The sequence below is a fragment of the Paramormyrops kingsleyae genome, chromosome 20 (assembly GCF_048594095.1).
Source record: "Paramormyrops kingsleyae isolate MSU_618 chromosome 20, PKINGS_0.4, whole genome shotgun sequence".
NCBI classification, from domain to species: domain Eukaryota; kingdom Metazoa; phylum Chordata; class Actinopteri; order Osteoglossiformes; family Mormyridae; genus Paramormyrops; species Paramormyrops kingsleyae.
In genome coordinates, this window is record NC_132816.1 from 21,561,965 (window position 1) to 21,580,875 (window position 18,911).

The 18,911-nt window shown below is 50.4% G+C and overlaps 1 protein-coding gene and 1 long non-coding RNA gene across 8 annotated transcripts in view; one reads left to right on the forward strand and one right to left on the reverse strand.

Moving 5' to 3' along the window:
- The window catches only part of LOC111848396 (ubiquitin carboxyl-terminal hydrolase 54-like), a 48,143-nt gene that overhangs the window by 12,039 nt on the left and 17,193 nt on the right, over positions 1 to 18,911 (reverse strand). For 4 of the 7 annotated variants that reach the window (XM_023820359.2, XM_072703258.1, XM_072703256.1 and 1 more), the window contains exons 3-9: positions 12,516 to 12,608; positions 7,040 to 7,174; positions 5,337 to 5,450; positions 5,131 to 5,213; positions 3,824 to 3,932; positions 1,450 to 1,596; positions 66 to 215 (exon numbers count right to left, since the gene is read on the reverse strand). In XM_023820359.2, the coding sequence (XP_023676127.2) occupies positions 66 to 215; positions 1,450 to 1,596; positions 3,824 to 3,932; positions 5,131 to 5,213; positions 5,337 to 5,450; positions 7,040 to 7,174; positions 12,516 to 12,608 (831 nt within the window). Of the gene's footprint in view, positions 1 to 65; positions 216 to 1,449; positions 1,597 to 3,823; positions 3,933 to 5,130; positions 5,214 to 5,336; positions 5,451 to 7,039; positions 7,175 to 12,515; positions 12,609 to 13,378; positions 13,497 to 18,911 lie in introns of those variants that run through there. The other 3 variants (XM_023820356.2, XM_072703259.1, XM_023820358.2) reach the window with 2 other exon arrangements.
- Positions 13,635 to 17,819, forward strand: LOC111848398 (uncharacterized). Its single transcript, XR_002839298.2, has 4 exons — positions 13,635 to 13,748; positions 14,779 to 14,939; positions 15,025 to 17,351; positions 17,483 to 17,819. It is a non-coding gene; the product is annotated as an uncharacterized lncRNA (long non-coding RNA).

Genomic DNA, 18,911 nt, shown 5'->3' on the forward strand with positions numbered 1-18,911 from the left:
CACCCAGAGCCATCCCTATGATCCACTGAAGGGGTCTGGGTCAGCATATACTACCCTGGTCTCACCTCTTTCACCTGCGCGTCATCAAAGTACATCCACTTGCGGATCTTTGTCTGGAAGAAGAAAGTGGAGTAGTGCTTCCCGTAGTAGCAGACCATGCCCACCAGGTAGAGCTCGGTCTGTTTGGCTCGGTCATCCGTGACGCGGTAGAAGAGCTGTGGTGGAGAGAGGAGACGGTCAAAGGTCAAAGGCAGGGCTGACGGAGGAGGGGGAGAAAGAGGCAGAGCACCGAGCAAAGGGCCGGCTGGGCTGACGGAGGAGAGGGAGAAAGAGGCAGAGCACCGAGCAAAGGGCCGGCTGGGCAGATGGAGGAGAGGGAGAAAGAGGCAGAGCACCGAGCAAAGGGCCGGCTGGGCAGATGGAGGAGGGGGAGAAAGAGGCAGAGCACCGAGCAAAGGGCCGGCTGGGCAGAAGGAGGAGGGGGAGAAAGAGGCAGAGCACCGAGCAAAGGGCCGGCTGGGCAGACGGAGGAGGGGGAGAAAGAGGCAGAGCACCGAGCAAAGGGCCGGCTGGGCAGACGGAGGAGGGGGAGAAAGAGGCAGAGCACCGAGCAAAGGGCCGGCTGGGCAGACGGAGGAGGGGGAGAAAGAGGCAGAGCACCGAGCAAAGGGCCGGCTGGGCAGACGGAGGAGGGGGAGAAAGAGGCAGAGCACTGAGCAAAGGGCCGGCTGGGCAGACGGAGGAGGGGGAGAAAGAGGCAGAGCACTGAACAAAGGGCCGGCTGGGCTGACGGAGGAGGAAAGAGAGTCAGAGAGGAGAAATGTTAATAGGAGAGGCAGCTGTGCTGGGAAATAGAGAGGACAAGGAGGAGAAAAGGAGCCGGCTATTTTTAGAGTTGGGAGGGCTGTATTTTGGATACTGGGGAGCACTGCAATATTACCACATGCCAGCATACGCTCTACTTAACTGTGCGAAGCTTTTTGATGCAGTTCTGAGTGTCAGAACATGTCTGGGTCATGTTTCTTGCTGCTAATCAGTCCGCTCAACAGACCGTCCAGGGGGTTTAGCCCATCTGGTGGTACATTTTTGGAAAACACCTTTGCCAATTTAAATCTTAATCCTTATTGACTGCCTTCAACAGCTTCACGAGATGTGCTAAATGTCGTCATGTGGCACAATTACTCAAGCATCCATTTTTCATAACTGTTGTGGTAGAAAGCACAGTATGGGAGACACTTTGATTGGGAAGCATGCGCACACACACACACACACAGACACACACACAACAACCACATTTTCTAGCATAATTCTTCATAATTTAGCACAGAAAAATTGTTGCAGCTTTACATTTTTTTTCGGACAATGATTCAGCAAAAAAATGATTTGCACTCTTGCAGCCGACATGAGCGATGAATATGTGAGGCGCGTCGCCGGGAAGGAGCCACTCACATCGCCCAGGCGCAGACAGGTGCCCAAGCTGTGAATGACGTCCTCGGCCAGGTCCGAATGGTCTGAGTCCCAGACCAGGCCGATGGTGATGATCTCGGGGGAGTTCATGAGGACCCGCCGGATTCGGAGCATCTCCCCACAGTTACCCTGAAACAAGATGGGGGGGGGGGGGGGGATTAGTCTGTGACAGTAAGGATTTATCACACTTCTGACGAGGATGAAAAAAGAAAAAAACAGTCCACAGACACTAGTATTTTAGCGATTGCTTAACGACATGTTTATTTACGGCAGCATCAGGTGACTGCGGGGCAGGGCTCAGGTCTGCCTTATTAATTCTCAGAAGGGGCCGTGCCCCCCCCCCCCGGGTGCATTAATCACAGAGCAGCACTGTGTGCCATACAAGACACTAGTAAGAAAGTACTGAAATGGCGGGGGGGGGGGGGGGGCAGTGGGACAGAACTCAGGTACCCTCACAGGTAACTGCATCCATCATCCTCTGACACGGCCCGGTTCACCCGGCGTCAGCACCACCTCTGGCCCAACAGCGCCAACGTCGGCAGAAAGCCAGAGTCCGTACCCCTCATTAGCCGAGCCTCCCCTACTTTCTCCCCCATATAGATCTCTGCTGCCCGCTAGCTGCCGAAAGTGAATGGGGCGGGTGGCACGAGTCGCGGCTCTCCTCCCGCACTGCTTGGGCTGGCATGGCGACCTGAGGACGACTGGGTGCCGCGTCGTGCCAGTGTCACAGCGGGTTGCGCCGGAACTGAAGGAACGTCCGGTTCCCATCTCTCAGCACGGGCCCACGCCACCTGGACCATGACTTGTGGGATGCGTGAGAGGCACGAAAATGCGCGCCTCACGTGAAAACCCAGAGAAGGCGCTTCTCCCCACCGCGGAGAAGGATCCGAACCACCTCCAATTTTCCGGACTGTTAGATCCGGACCCTGTGCTTCCCAAAGTCGCGGCTCGCCTCAACCAGAGGGAGATGAGGAGGCGACCCAGAGGTCCAGCAAGGACCTGGCGGGATGGCGGTGTGGAAGCAGCTGAAGAAAGACACCATGACCTCCCCCCCTTTCCCAATTACTGGGGGGAGGGGGGGATAATGCCGGCCTTGTTTCCTCGAGGGCGTCGGAGGCAGCAGGTTGGCGCAGGCTGGCACCAGCTCCTCGCAGGAAGGGATTATGCAGGGTGCTGGACGGGCCAGCACGCAGAACACAGACAGGCTCAGAGCCGCAGCCTCGCTTTGACTCGAGGCGGGGGGGGGGGGGGGGGGGGGCATGTGGGGAATGTAGAGCAGGCAGAGGGGAAACAAGAGGGTTTAATATTTTAAAGTCTGCCGAGCAAATCGTTCAAAGTGGGCACTGAAGAACACTCCTCAAGCGGCGGCCTTTACAAAACACACAAGGGGGGGGGGTAATGAAAGGGCCCCTTTCATCAGCCAGCCCCCCCAACGCAGGCTTGGGAGTCGCTCCATGCCAGGCCCACCTGTCCGTGACGCTCCACCTCCACCAGCTCCTTCAGGAACCTCGTTATTTTTTATTTCCCAACCCCGTGGGCCATTTCTCCCAGTGCAGGCGGACGTGCTGGCATCCGGACGTGGCTATGTCATCCGTACATGTCCACAGGCAGGCGCAAATGTAGAGGTCATATGACCACGCTGACCGCGGTGGAATCCCACGCTATGCGCCAGGGCCTCGTCGGGCCCCTGGAATGAATCAGACACGTTCTGAGGAGCGTGGCCCCACGACCTGCTGGCCCGGCACCCCGAGGTCTCTGCTCTGCACACGTCCTGAGGAGCGTGGCCCCACGACCTGCTGGCCCGGCACCCCGAGGTCTCTGCTCTGCACACGTCCTGCAGGTCCTACCAGCACTTACAGGAGTCCCGTGGAGGCGATGCTGTCTCTCCCTTCAAGTCAGTCACTCCACCTCTAAAGCCAGCACCTAAACCACCGCCTCCGCCCCTGGCGGGCAACTCAGTCCCTTCTGGCATGTAATGTCCGTGTCCTAGACTCCACCTAGTGCCCCTACCCAAGCACTGCACACCTGCCATGTGCTTCTGAAGGCTTCTGATGGGTTTCATGCATTTCGGGCTTCATCGGACTATCACCACTCAAACCATTCACCTGCACGGGACCCCCTGCTGGTCACAAAGAGTCACTACACCAAGGGGCCCTGAAGTGAAGGTGGGTCCCCAGAAACAAGAACCAGCCCCCTGGTCATAGGAGGAACTCGCGCAGCAATCACGTGTTAATGAAGCCGGTGTGCATGCGGGAACTTACCATAGCGCAACTGTTAATATATGCACGGCTGCCAGTGCGGTGTGGCATGTCTACCATGCGGTGCTGCGGTGCTGCGGTGCTGAGACTGTGCTCACCGGACAGCTGCGAAGGTCCCCCATGGTGCTGGCGTTGCGGAGCAGCTCCCCGAACATGTCTGGCGTGGGCTTCTCGCGGCACTCCAGCATGCGCACTGCCTGGTTACTGCAGCACAGGGGCACATGCGACACGAGCGTCCTCAAGCCCTCGCAGGCGACAGTGCAAGGACATCTACATAAGACTAGCGTCAAGGCCGGGACCACAAGCCATCTTCACCTACAATCCACGTGAGCATTATGCTCCGCATTTTGAGGAAACATAACAGGAGTTACAGACTCGGACCCCTAACCCAAGGGGCCCCGCCAGATTCACTTTCCATAAGGATCAAAACATGCAGGGCAACTTCATGAGTAATGTTGCTGACCGGTGTTGCTCGGACACTTTCCCATTGATATCTGGCAACAGATTTGTATTTGAATAACTGTGATCAGCAGTGGGCAACTTTTCGTGATCCACATCCAGATGAGTTGCCCTTTGTCTCACCTGGTTTGCAGCTGCCCGGCAACATTGCCCAAAAACAGCTTAAATCAGTCGTGATCCTATTCAACAGCATACACTCACCACCACGCAGATGTTATAACCTGCGATGTAGCCGTGACTGTGGCCCCCGTGTGGCCTGCGATGTGCGTTACATGACAGCATAACCAGGGGAGCGTTAGATAATCCATAACACTTACAAAAGGCCCCAAGACCCCCCCACGCTCAGGACTGAAGGCTAATCTGCTGTTTTAAATGGTGGGTGGGTGGGTGGGGGGGGGTGTTATATCACAATCCCAGCATGCACTGCCCCAAGGGAGTCGGGGAGGGGGTGGGGAATGGAAATGTTGGCCACAAACCTGCCGTGACTGTGTGTGTGTGTGTGTGTGTGTGTGTGTGTCTTTGTTCCGGGAAGTACCAGTCAGTGCAGAGTACATTGCGGCGATAGGGCGAGGGCCAATCTGCATATCTGATCAGGAATTTACCAGAACTCTGTCTTTCCACCTCTCTGAGATGCTCTATCCCGCCCTGGGGCTCCCCTGCCTCCTCCCGCATCTGTCCCTCCTCAGGCCACACCCAGCACTGTCACCCTCTGCCCACTGAGTGCGGTGGGCCAAACGGACCTGTGCATGCTCATGGTGACCTTGATATCAAGCAGCTACATTCAGCACCAAAGCTCAGAGGTCAAGGCTCATCCCAGACATCTGGTCCCGATGTACGTGAGACAATGTGACGCTTTGAAAAAGGCTGATGATGAACAAAATCACCTCCAGGGTGAACTTCCTGCTCAGTGGCACCCCCCCATTCCCCCAGCACTGCCCCAACTTACCAGAGGGATGTGGTGGAGATGTAGTGGACCATCTGGATGAAGGGCAGCGGGTCGGAGGTGGCACCACAGCTGTTGCAAACGCACTAGAGAGGAAACGACAGAAAGCAGTTTCTGTCAGTCTGGACGGTGAGGCCATGACGGGAGGAGGGGCCAACCAACAGACATGCACTCCTGTGATAGGTCACCTGACAATAAGCCCCGCCCACCTGCTCGAAAAGTGTCATGGCGAACTTCTGGTGAGGGATGCAATGCTTGGCGGTGCATATGTCCTCCTTGGTCTCATCAGAGATGTGGAAGTGGATGCGCATCAGAAGGTTCTCCTGCAGGAAGCATGGACAATTTTTATGATGATAAGGATGATGATGATGATGATGATGATTATTGATAATAATAATAATAGTAATAATAGTGATGTTATTTATAATAATAATAATAATAATAATAGTATCAGTCATCCACCCTTCAGTTCACCAAACACCAAATCAATGTAGAAACACCTAAACAAAGCAGAAATAGCTAATCCAGTGAGTACATTGCAGAGCTATGGCAGAGGGCAGGGAAGCGGGTGGTTGCAAGTTCAAGTCTCAGGGTTACTTTTCAACAGTGAACCCACCAGGTTCACAAGGAATAGCAGAGCCATTGGGTGGCTAAGCCTCGTGCACTACGCTTCCGCTGCTCTTCCGGGGCTTGCTGGGCACACCACGCAGGGTCGCAAGGCGGGTAGTGACCCCACCCTCCTCTGGTCATCAGACCATGAGGCTCAGAAGCGAGGGGAGGCTGGCCAAGGCCAACACGCAACACACACTGCTGCAATCCTTTTAAAGCTCTCAACATCAGCAGAATGCGCGACTTGCTACTCCAGCAGAATGGTGTGAGGTACAGGGTGCGAGGGGGACCCATGCCGTGCGCTGGCATGCAGCCTGAGAGTGTTCGATAAAGAAAGCACTCAGCAAATACCGAAAGGATGGTCAGACTTAACAGCCCCTCTATAGGGGAAAACCAACCCAGTGAACATCTCTTCAGGAGAAAATAAACCGATTAAACAGCACTACAGGAGAGAAAGAACCAATTAAATAGCTCTAGGGGAAAAAGAACCAACTAAACAACTCTTAAAGGAAAAAAACTAAATGGATTAAACAGCTCTATAGGGGAAAAAGAACCAATTAAACAACTCTATAGGCAAAAAAGAACCAATTAAATAGCTCTAGGGGAAAATGAACCAATTAAACAGCTCTTTAGGAAAAAGACTATGGATTAAAGTGCTCTATAGGAGAAAACCAATTTAAACGCTCTGTGGGAGAACACATAATAAAATAGAGGTATTTTATTCATCCCAGTGGGGAACATGGGTAGCAAAGGTTGGGTCAGAGCACAAGATCAGCCAGTGTCCAGTGCCTCTAGAGCAGTTAGGTCAAAGGCCTTGCTCAAGGACCCAATGGTGATATGAGTATTCTGCCAGCAACGGGATTCAAATCCATGACCTTCTTGACATGGGCACAGATCCTTAACCTGCTGGGCTGCACACTGGCCAAAAGAATCAACTGAGAAGCTATATCGTTAAAAATCAGGGTTATAACTTTCAAAAAATCCTTTCCTCCCATTGGGTTTCCTGTCCTGACTGGCACAGGGTTTGACTGGGCGCTTGTAGTGTGATACTGGAGCTGGCATGAGCTGACAGGATGCTTGAAACATATGAAACAGCTGTCAGTTTAACACCACCGAGAAAACCTCTGGAAGGGGACACACATTGGGGGAAACAGCTGCGGTGGCCAATGGGAACCTGGCTGACTGGAAGACCTATCAGATGCAATGCCGGAATCAGCCAATCCCCTTCAATAGTGCAAAGACGCCACAGGGAAGGCAGGTAGAGAGACAGAGTGGGCGGAGGCCTCCAGACAGGGCGACTTACGAAGCACTCGGCCGCGTCGTCCATGATCCCCAGCTGGAAGCGCTGCTCATCCTGGAAGGTCTTGGCCAGGGCGCTGCGCAGGGCATCGGAGGGCAGGACTTTCTCGCTGCTGTACTGGAACTGCGCAAAGATGCTCTGCGAGGAGAACAGAGTGGCGGCTTAGTGGCACTCAGACATGCATGGGTCTGGGGCCACATATGCAGACACGTGTCTCAGCCGCCAAACAGGCTTTCAGAACCAGCGTGGCCAATCTGTGCAAGAATCTTCCGCAAGAATCGCCCATCGCAGATGTGAAGATTTACATGATTGTATTTAGCAGATGCTTTTAGCCAAAGCGACGTACAATTGGGAAGGCGGGGTCAGCCGGCCCTTGGAGAAATTGGGGGTTAAGAGGCTTGCCTAAACGGTGAAATCTCCCTGCCGACTCTGGGATTCGATCCGGCAGCCTTCCAAAGCAGGCGGCGCGTCTTAACCCCCTGAGCCACACACCGGCTCTGAAGACAAAAATTACACTGCGGATAAAACAGCATCTTATGTGGCTCTCTGAACTGCCACCTTAAAGAAACAATAAGCAAGATTAAGCAAATATGGTCCACGGGGGAAAAAAGATGGACACAAGCAGCGAAAGGAAATGCTCACAGGTCACGCACCGGTGATCAGAAATGGGCCGGCCAACACCCTTCACTCCCGGATGGACCCGCTCGTATCGGCAAGCTGAAAAACCCAGGCTCGGTCCTGCTGGTGGACGGGTGCCCTCGGAAACACAGCCCCCCCGCCCCCCCCCACCGCGGTTCCATATGCTTTAAATTGGACAGGCTTTGAACATGAGAGTGTCTGTCCAACCCTCCCCACATGGCCACAATGCAGGAATCACAAATCTCAGAGGCTGCTGAGCCAAAGACAGCTCCATTGCAGACCAAGGAGGGTCACCCGAGGAGGAATGTGAGATCCGAGCACTTCCACAGTGAGCAGAAAGTCAGGATGCTGTCAGCTTCCAGCAGACCTCCATGACAGAAGAACATTGCCATTTCTCTGACAGGTGCTGTCACACCGCTCCAGTACTTGTACAGTCCTCGCTGGTCTTCCTGTTCTGCTCAGCACAATGCTACAGAAGCAGCCTCGGTTCATCTCCTTCCTCTGTCAGCAACGCACCCACCGCTTCAAACCCCCCCTCCCTCTGAGCGCTACTTGGTACCTGTCCAACTTTGCTACACACTCCTGTGCAGCAGGGGGCTCAAGCATAGAGAGCTCGATACAGGGCAAGGACACAGACAGCCGGGGAGGAAGTCTGTGCAAGAACATGTAGATTCCACCAGCACACAGATTCACTGCGCATTACCACTGGCATTTTGCATCACTGCATGTTATGTGTTTGTGGATTTTAAGTCATCAAGCCTGCAATCCAGATTTAACCTGCACCACACAGCTTAACCATATGATATATTTCACTGATATACCAGCCAGGCGCAGTGGCATCATAGATGAAGTGCTGGACTCTAAAACCAGAAAGGCTAAGGGATAAACACACAAGCAGAATAGGGATGTTGTACGTTGGTACATTAATTGAGAGTACAGCAGCAAAGCCCTTTCTGAAACTTTTGACACAAAGTCCATCTGAAGGAGCTCAGACGTCCAAAGCAGGTAGCTGCAGTCGGACCTGTAACATTGTGGTGTCAGGTAATGTGCTCTGCTACACCACTCTGAGGAAGCAAAGTCTTGCAAGTGGACTCTCCCCCCTCGCTTCTGGTTCACGACCCACTGCTGACTCAGGGCCGAGGGGAGCGGGGGGGGGTCTGGGAGAGGGGATCTGGTGAGATTCATAGGCTGAACTGCTTTCACTGAGGGGAAAAAAGGCACATGCACTCACACACGCTGCGCAAATAACAATATGGCGCGCGACATGCTGCTGTTAGCCTAGGACCTGCCAAGGCGTTGAAACTGCATCGTTTGCATTAAAAATATGAATTATTCCACTGTTTGGACGCTTCCTGCGGATTTCATCCCGCTCCCATCTGTTCAGCTTTTCGCAGCCACGACAACTTGCCAGCGCGCTCTCCCTCGGAGCCCGCTGACGGGGCTTCCGGTTAACCATCCTGTTTACGCGCGAGTCCCCGCTCGAGCGTATGTCCCTGTCGGCGCGTACCTCCGCGTGGGCATGCGCGTGCTGTCCTGCTCGCGCGCGCACCGCAGCGTCCGTGCCCTCCCTGAAGGAAAATAACCTCGGTGGATTCTTGCGGTATGTAAAAACTTGCCGTGTCGTGATAATTGAAACACCTACACATGAAGTACCCCGCAAGCTTCAATATTTTATATAACGTAAAAATATGGCGAGGGAAAAAATAATTTGGAGAGGTTTCCCGTGCTTCTGGGAGATTCCCACCATATTTTATTTGCCTCCGTTATTTACCTCCGTCGGCTCCCGTACGCGGTGTGTACCGTATCAATATATTCTGCTTAACCTCCTGCGTTAATACAACAGAACAGTAAAGTTGCGTATCGGCCCGCGTAGCTTCATGGCGCTGTCAGAGGTGGGAAATGGCCCCGTCGCAAAAGTCGCGGGTTTATTACGGCCCCACTGGAGAGGGGGCGCTATATTAGCCGCTTTAGATCATTACATTTAAATAACGCGAGTGTCAAACGACTAGCAAACCACAGGCGGATTCCCAAATCAGTAGACCGCTCTTTGTGAGCTGTCCCTAATGCTCTTCCCCCGACGAGCCGAAGAGATCACAGAGAGGCATCCCGCTGGAGACAGCGGTGCTGCGTTTTAAAAAGTTACCTATTATTATTATTATTATTATTATTATTATGTGTGTAAATTATAGGGGGATGGGGGGTTATAACCCCCCAATAATCAAAAATGGCCAATACATCCCCCTGGACCCCCTTAAATAGGTTGAGACCTCCCACCCCTCTTTGCTCAATCCAAAGTTATGCCACTGATTATCATTATTATATTTTTGCCCCCCTCCAAGGTCTGACCTCAATTAAAGAATTGGTTGGTTATCACAGGAGTGTGGATATTTTCAGACTTTCAACTAAGGAAACATAGGTGTGTTTCTTATGCACGGAGGACACACATTGTGCTGAATGATATACAGAGGGGTAGTATGTGCGGGGCAGGGTTGGAGGGGGGACCTGAACCACTGATAAGAGTTCTCTGCTTGCTCTGTGCAGGCACTCCTAAGTTAATTAAGATGTGGAGTGATGGCAGCCTGTCCCCATGGAAACAGATGCTTATTTATTTATTTTCCCGCAGAGGGCACACAGTGAGCTGCATGGCATCCAAAGGGGTCAGGTGTGTGTGTGTGTGTGTGTGTGTGTGTGTGGAGAAAGAGAGAGAGGCAAAGTCAGGCACGCTGTACCCAGCAGACGGAAAAAGAGACCATCCAACTGCGGCCCTGATGAGGCACATAGGCACTGGCAGTCCGGCCTTTTAAATAAAACAGGAAGGGGGAAAGGGATAGAGAAAGACACTGAGGGAGGCAGGGAGAGAGGGAGGAAAAGACAAATGGACGAACCAATCAATGCAACGGCACAGACTCATCGAGAAATGCCAGTCATGTGACTGCCCCCACACCCCCACTGCGACAATAAGCCAAAGGCAGGACACGTTAGGGGAATGAGGGAGGGGGACAGCTCTGGCAGAGGTGCAAAAACCCATTCCCCGGGAGATCAAAAAAAGTAACCTAGTTTCGGACTGTGACAGGATTGGGGGACGATAGAGGGCATAGGGGGCAAACAAGGGGATGTGTGAGTAGGCAGGCCCACCCACCTTCACAAAGCAGCCCATGCGTCTCCCACGGAAACAAACCAAGCACAGGCTGGTTTCTTCTCGAGGGGGATACAGGTATACAGTGTGACAGTGCGGGTTGCTCGGGGACTGGGATTAAAGTGCTGGGGTACTTCAACATGTCACATGCCAGTAAGATCCTGCTAGAGATCATTCAGCACAGATTACACAGCCTACATACAAAGTGACATAGAAACAGAACAGAAGACAGAAAGTTCGGGAGGAATGCCGTCTCTATGGATTCTAATAGTCTGCATCATCAGTCGCGTAGTGGGAAATACTGCCTCCTGTACCTCCAAGTGTTGGGGGTTGAAATTCCACCTTTGCCCTGTGTGTGGAGTTGGATGTTCCTCCTGCAGTCCAAAGACATGCAGTTAGGTGAACTGATATGACTGTGTATGTACCCTGTGATGGACATCTAACCCAGCCTTATGCTCTGTGCTTCCTGAGACAGGCTACAGGCCACAGGACCCTGTACTACAAGATGGATGGGCAAGTACAATAGCCTGGGCTATTCTTGTTTAATGCAATATTGTTTCTTTAACCCAGAAGTTTGCTTCACTGACGCCAATGACTGCATCAGCTGCCATAGATCTCACAATGAACCTTAAAGTGTTTCACTGCGACTCCACCTTCGATTGTTTAACTGCCAAATGAACGTGACATGTAGCTAAACAAAAGTGTGAATGCTTCGTAACATGCCATACAAAGCCTAAATAAATATGAATAAAGATATGCGATGGCATAACATCTCATCACACAGAACACAGCATGTACTGATCCAGTTCATCTCAGAAAATAAGCAGTCTCCCATTTCAGCTGTCAGAGAAGACACAGCAAAAGCAACACTTTCTGAAAATGTGACCAGTGCCACGTGAAACCCCATTATGCTGGATAAACCGAAGTGCCAGAACCCATCAACACAGGAGTGCTATCGTCACGAGCGGCATTGCCTCTCTTTCTCGCTCTCCCCCTCTCTTTCAACTGTAGAAGCAGGAAATTAAAAAGCAGAGTGATTACCACTCTGTCTCCATCCGCCACAGTGGCAGCGTCTGTGTATGGTCCGGTCCTCAGTTGCCATGGGAATGCAGTCAGTAGCAGACACGTCACTCCTATCAGACAGGTGCTGTGCCACACAATACCCCTGATCCTGTGAGCGTCGGCCCAATTACTACATCCTTTGGGCAAGCATGCCCCAACTCCACTGGAAAAAAAAAACGGCTACATTCTATAAAGAGGGCAAGAGTCATTCATCAAAACTGTCAGTCTCATCTGTTGTTCACTGTTAGGAATCTCACATCTGCTACAGGTTTGTTCATAAATTGCAGTCTCTCATCTGCCACTCACTGGTAGGGGTCACATATCTGGTACAGGCTTGATCATTAGTAGTCACACATCTGCTACAGGTTTGTTCATCATTAGAAGTCTCTCATCTGCTGTTCACTGTTAGCAGTCACACATCTGGTACAGGTTTAATCATCATTAGGTGTCACACATCTTCTACAGGATTGATCATCATAATAAGCCTCTCATCTGCAGTTCACTGTTAGGAGTCACGCATCTGCTAAAATGTCATTTGCTTTTGGGAGTTACTGCTACAAACAGACCTTAGCTACAGTCACAGTTCAGTCGCAGGGCTATCTGGTAATAGAAACCACTGGTTAATTGTAAACCTGCCTGTACCTTAAGAGCACAGAAGATGCAGGAGTCCTCCATACACTTGTGCGTGGTCAGCTGGCGGAAGCTCCTTCGGAAGACGTCCAGATGCCAGAGAACCTGAGGAAGAAGGACAGAAACAGTTCCTGCTTAATGGTTTTTATAATGTCACAGAAAAAAAAAACCAGAAATGGCACATCCTGGAGGTGATAAGAATCCACACCGATGTGGAGACAGTCGATCCTGCCACCAGTAGGTTCTAATGAGCAACTGTGACAGCGAAGGCAGAGAGACAGGCCATGGGACACGTTGGCTGATTGCACATCCGGTAAAGAGGACGAAGTCACACCTAACCTACTCTCGGTGCCCAGCTCGACCCAATGCACTACAAAACAAAACACTCCACTGTATGTTGTTCATACGCTCCATTTCAGAATCTAGTAACCTTTCTACTGAATATACATGTTCGAATTAACTTGGGAAGTTAAAAAAAATGACAGAAGTCTGACTAGATGTAAGTTACTGGTGTTGGCATATACCATGACCTAGAAGCACACAGGAATGTGTGAGAGAGGGAGTGCATGATGTGCATACAGTCTATCTAGACAATTTTACACAGATGGTCACACAGACTATGTGTTTATGAAAGCATAAGTGTTCACCTGAAACAGGAAGGTGATACATGCCAGGTTTTGCCAGTCTGTTGAATCTCAAACAACAAACACAAAATTCACCTCCCCAACCCCCTCCGCCACCTACACAGACATTTACTGCCTGTCTGTACAGCAATATCATCAACCCAAAAATCACGCGCAGCACAATGCCACTCTCTCCCATTCTAAAACTTACTCATCACGTCCCACACACTACACGGAAAGCGGGTAACTTACAGCCGCGTCTTTTATGTTACAGAGCTCCAGGACAGCCCAGGTCCAGGAAGGTCATCGTTGTACTTTCGTGTCCTTACCCTGAATTCCTCCACTTTATATATTTAGCTCTATAAACGGGTACAAACCAGTAAGTCGCTTAGCATAAAAGCTTGGATTAGGAATCTTTCAATCACGGAGAAGAAGAAAAATGGTGATGCCAGAAGAACCTCGGACAGACTCTCACTTAAGCAGTTTTAAGATTTAAAAGCCGCAAGATGCTCGGACTTTGCAGCAAAGGCGTTTCATAACCGGCGTGCTGTGACAAGCAGGGCGGGCACAAGCTGAACTGGAGCCAGCAGCTGTGAGGGAACGTGCAGGCTCCTCTCTGAAGGTGAGGGACTGTCAGCATCTGCATGTGAACCCAGTAAGGCTGTTCTTCCGCAGAGGCGCATTTAACCATTCATGTTCCCAGCTGTTTCTGCACTGCCTTCAACACACGGTCATGCTGTCATACCAATTTAATCAGGAGACTTGAACCAACCCCTCCCCACCATTCATCAGTGTTCAGAGCCAGCAAGAATATCTCCTGACCAAGCCCAGTGCTGAAAGGTTGCAATCTGGGAATCTGGAGCGAGCCAAGCTCTAAGTGCTATCGAATGTTTAACCGTTTTTATTGGACCCCACCCCGGCAAGGGCCCAAGAGCCTCCCGAGAGATTTCCACTGTCCTTTACATAACCCCACCCTCTCCCGCAAGCCCCACCCTCTCCCCGTACTGTTAAAAATTGACATGACTTGCGTTTGAAAAAATGTAACATTACTGGCACAATTTCGGTTTGGGTTGAATCACTTTAACTGTCATACCGTAAATCTGAAGGGAGGGGTATCTCAACGGGCAGAAAATCAGAAATAGCTGGAGACCTGCTTCGAAAGGCCCAAATTAAAGATAAAGTACCCACTCTGGTGTAAACTGTAGCGCGAAAGATGTGGCACAGAAATCCCATCTCCCTCAACAGCCTATGCCCCCCCCCCCCCCCCCCAATTTCAGGAAGATGAGTGTATCCATAAAAAATATATAAAAGTTCTGTTTTGCAGAGAACAGTGTGGGAACATCAAAGTTAGCTAAAGCCAGCAGTCAATTCATTGGTAACATGACTTTTGTTAGTATCGCGGAAATCTCCAGGTAAGAACTATGTTAGCTGCATGGGCTTATGCAGTGTTTCCCAACCCAGTCCTCAGGGATCCGCACATAGTCCATGGTTTTGCTCCCTCTCAGCTTTGGCTAGGAGCTAGGAGGGGACAAATATGTGGACCGTCTGTGGGTCCCCAAGGACTGGGTTGGGAAAAACTGGACTTGTGGACAGAAGGTTCCAGGGGGGAATATGGCCATTGTTCTACTGAACGTGGCTTTTCCGTATTTCAGCGACAAACGGCCGAGTAAGCATGACAGGCCAGACATCAGGAAGGAGTGTCATCACCCACCCCTCCAAGCCTGCCTGCCTGAACCCCCCTGCGGTCTGCTACAGAAACCGTGATGGATGTGGCCGAATGGAACGCTGCAGACGGAGAGCAGAGGAGGTGCTGGTGAGAGACTGTGTGCCAGTGCTAACGTATGCCTTTTTCCTCCCCTTCCTCTTCGCTCACTCTCTCCATTTTTGTTATAAATCAGCTCCCCGCTGATCAGCAAATAGAGCGAAATGCTTCACCAGAGAATGGATGCAGTGTGTCTGTCAGTACAGCGAGAGCCAGGCGTGGGACAGAGGGCCCTGGAGGCAACTCTTTGGATGAGACCCAGCCGTGTCACCTGACGGGCCACATCATATCACCTGATGGCCATTATCATGATACCCTATGGCCCTCCTCATGTCACCTGACAGCTCTCCTCGTCACATGACAGCTCTTCTTATGTCACCTGACAGTCTTCCCATTATCACCACATGACCCTTCTACCACTGAAACTAGAAGGCTCATCTCAGAAAAGTACAACAAATGTTGAGTGAAGCAGGGCTACAGCAGGGCTGATCATCAGGTCACCACAGCAGTGAATAATAGCAGCATTCTGACCAAGTTCCACCCTGGCCCAGAGTGCTGCCACCTATAGTTGAGGTAGCATCACAACAACATTAGACTTAGTGGACAGCAACTTATTCCTGTTGGCCTTTTGATGGGAAATCACATTTGTCATCTAGATGAATCATTTTACTGCAGTCAGCGTGGGGTTTCTAAGGTTTACCCACAAGCATCAGGAGAGCAGGCAAGCTCTTGTTGAAGGTAACACACAACTAACAAAACACAATTAACTGAACACAATGTCGGAGACCTGCAAGAGCTCTCAGACATCACAAACAGACACCCCCAGGAAGTAACAAACAGAAAACGTGGGAGGACCAGGAGCCCGAGTCGTATGCGCAGTCTTGGTCAAACCTGCACACCCAGACCATTTCTGCCTGCCTCTTCCTGCTTTTCCTTTAATGTGCTTTTGAGGTTTCCTCAAGTCTGGGATTCTTTTTACGTGTCTGCATCTTCACTTTGGCCATTTGGAAGCGGGCAGATGGTGAAGAAGACAGTGCACACACAGACACACACACTCGTATATATACACACACACACAGGCACACCAGAGACCATCGCCCCTTCAAGGTTCATCAATGACAGTCTCTGAGGGTGGTCACCGTCTGTCTGTCCCAGGGGAAGTCAGCTGACTTTTTTTTGTCCTCCAGTACATACAAACACGAGTGCGTTTACCCCTCCCCACACCCAGAAGGGTAGTGCGCCAGTCCCGTTTGCCTGGGCTGCGAAAGTCCAGTTCATCTCGTCTCCGCCAAAACAGCACCTCTTTTTCGTTTCTCTTTCTCCTGGAGACTGCTTTGTCTTTCCTTTTTTCACTGCATAGTCCCCCCTCCCAGCTCCGAAAACATCAGTAATAAAATCCGGATCCTCTTTTTTTGACTTCCTGGTTCATCTGGTTCTGTCTCTGGATCAGCATTCCCACATACCCCCTTCTCTTATCCCCTCAATCCTACTGACCAAACTCCACCCCCCTTCCTCAATGCTGAGCGTAACCTTCAAACGCTAAACAACAGTGACAGCACGTCCAAGGAGTGCTGGGTAACATACGAGAACTCGATAAATCACATTCCCAATAGTCGAAAGACACCTTACAGTCCTGTCAGCTCTGCCCCAAAGAGCACAAGGCCTTTGTCACCATGGTGATGGGAACGGGGGTGTCCAGATTGCTGGCCTGGGGAGGGGTGGGTGTCAGACTGCCCCCACCCAAGCTTCAGAGTGGCAGAGGCCATTACAGTACCGCTCATTGCTGAGGCAAGCAGGGCCTGTTTTCACAGTCCGCCAGCCCGTTCCACTTCCTGTCAGTTTGGCCTCTTCGTAGTTTGTCCCCGTTTCCGAACACTTTTGTGCTCTTAATGTAGTTGAGTCCACAACTTGTTTTATGGAAATGTTCCTCCCGCAGAGCAAAACAGGAATGGATATTTATATTTACACACACACACACACACACACACATACATATACAGTATATCAATCCTTATGTGTTAATGTATGTCAAATCATATTTTTCTACATGAATAATTAATATTTCCCCCTGTCATACATACAGTACATGCACTAAACCACTCCCCTGCCCCCACCATCTCATTGTACCCAAGATGATCGTCATCCAACATTAACCTCAAAGGACAAAAACTTAGGGTTGGAAGCAATGAAACACACTCTCATTTAAAATAATTCTCCTGAATACGCCAAGAAACATAAAGCTTCAGTTATAGAGAGAAACTTCCAGACAATTCTAGAAAATACATACATAATTAAACTGGAAAAACAACAGAAGGTCTAAAGAACCAGCCAGCTGTTCACAGGATCCTGTGTACCTCCACTATCCACTTCTGCTGCCTGTTCCCTACAGCTCGCTGAATTACCCAACAACCAGACCATAAACACTTTGAGACCTGGACACTGACAGTAACTATATTCTGTAAGGTAAGCATGTCATGTTTGAAATACAACATGAAAAAAAAAACATCCATGTGTGCTTCTCTCTTGGACAGCCACCTGGCACAGGAAGACAGCACGGAATAACACATTTATTCGGGATGGTTTTCCTTTCCCAGAATTCAGAGCAGGGTCAGCAAAGTGGAGGCAAATCATTAAAACAAAGGCTGGGTGTCACGCAAGCTGTTAAACAGGACGGCAGGCTGGCTGGACCTCAGGGCTGGTATCAGGACCACACTGACACGCCCATCAGACTGGAACCAGGGACAGCTGCAGCCGGTTAACACGCACAACCCCAGGTACACACACAACCTTACAGCCTGACTCACAGTCCATACACCAGCATGTCATTCTAGGATTTTTGGTATTTTCACAAAGAAACACCATCAAGCACTGAGTGGTAAAAACAGACACTAACAATTTTATGCAAGTATTTCCCACCCAGTTTTGGGTAGTTTCAGTATTTTGAAAATGCCACCACACCCAGCTCGACACATATTACCTTTGATTGAAAGCGGGGCCTTCCCTACGAGTCTCCATCAGAATTTTAATGACAACCTTACACTGATAAAATGGCTCGAAGTTTAATTGATGGCTGACACCTTTAATTAACAATCAGGGGAGACCAGGGACAATTTGTCAACAATTTGTTGGTTGAGCAGTAGTTGGACAGACATACTTCAGCAACCCAACCGTACATCCCGCCACCTCTGCTAGCTAAAGGCTGCTAGAAACAACTCTGCCACTTATGAAACACATCATACTAAAAGTACGTAGATTAATGACCAAAAACATACCAGATTCAATTCAACAATTGTCCTGGGTCACCCCTAATGTTCTTCCCCCCCCCCGCCGGGATTTTAAACAGCAGTGATGGGAGACGGGCAGACACAAAAGGTGGGCGCTTAACTGTGGCAAATGAAATCGAGAGTCTAGGAAACAACGGAGGAAACATGAAATCCCCTCAGAGTGACTGTTTAGGTGGGTGCATCCTCACCGATAATTAGGCCACGTGACGCCTCAGACGGAAAAAAATGAAAACGGTAGCTCTCCACGAAATTCCCTCTTGATAATGCTTAATGTGCTTTACGCCAAACTGGCAGAGATAAAAGGACATGAAAAAAGTAAAAAAAAAAAAAAAAAAGCTTTTTAACAAAGCAGGGGACTGGTTATAAAAAGTCACACAGCAACAAAAACAGCAGCCAGAAGAATATTACATGCAGCATTGCAATTCTTTATAGTAAATGACAGTTGAAAAGAGACACAGATGTACTACAAAGGCAGCCTCTCTAAATAATACAGAGCTCATTATAAACACATTCTATTTAAATCATCTCTGTCTCTTTCATCTCCCTCTGTGGACCTGGAAATATAGATATGTATGCAAATTCAGGTTTTTCCAATCAAGACTAACTAACTGCATGGCTATTAAGTGTTACTCATCAAGACCACAGACGGGGTCGTCATTGAATGTTACTTATCAAGACCACAGACTGGGCTGTCAATGACTGTTACTCATCAGCACTACAGAGTGGGCTGTCAGTGAAC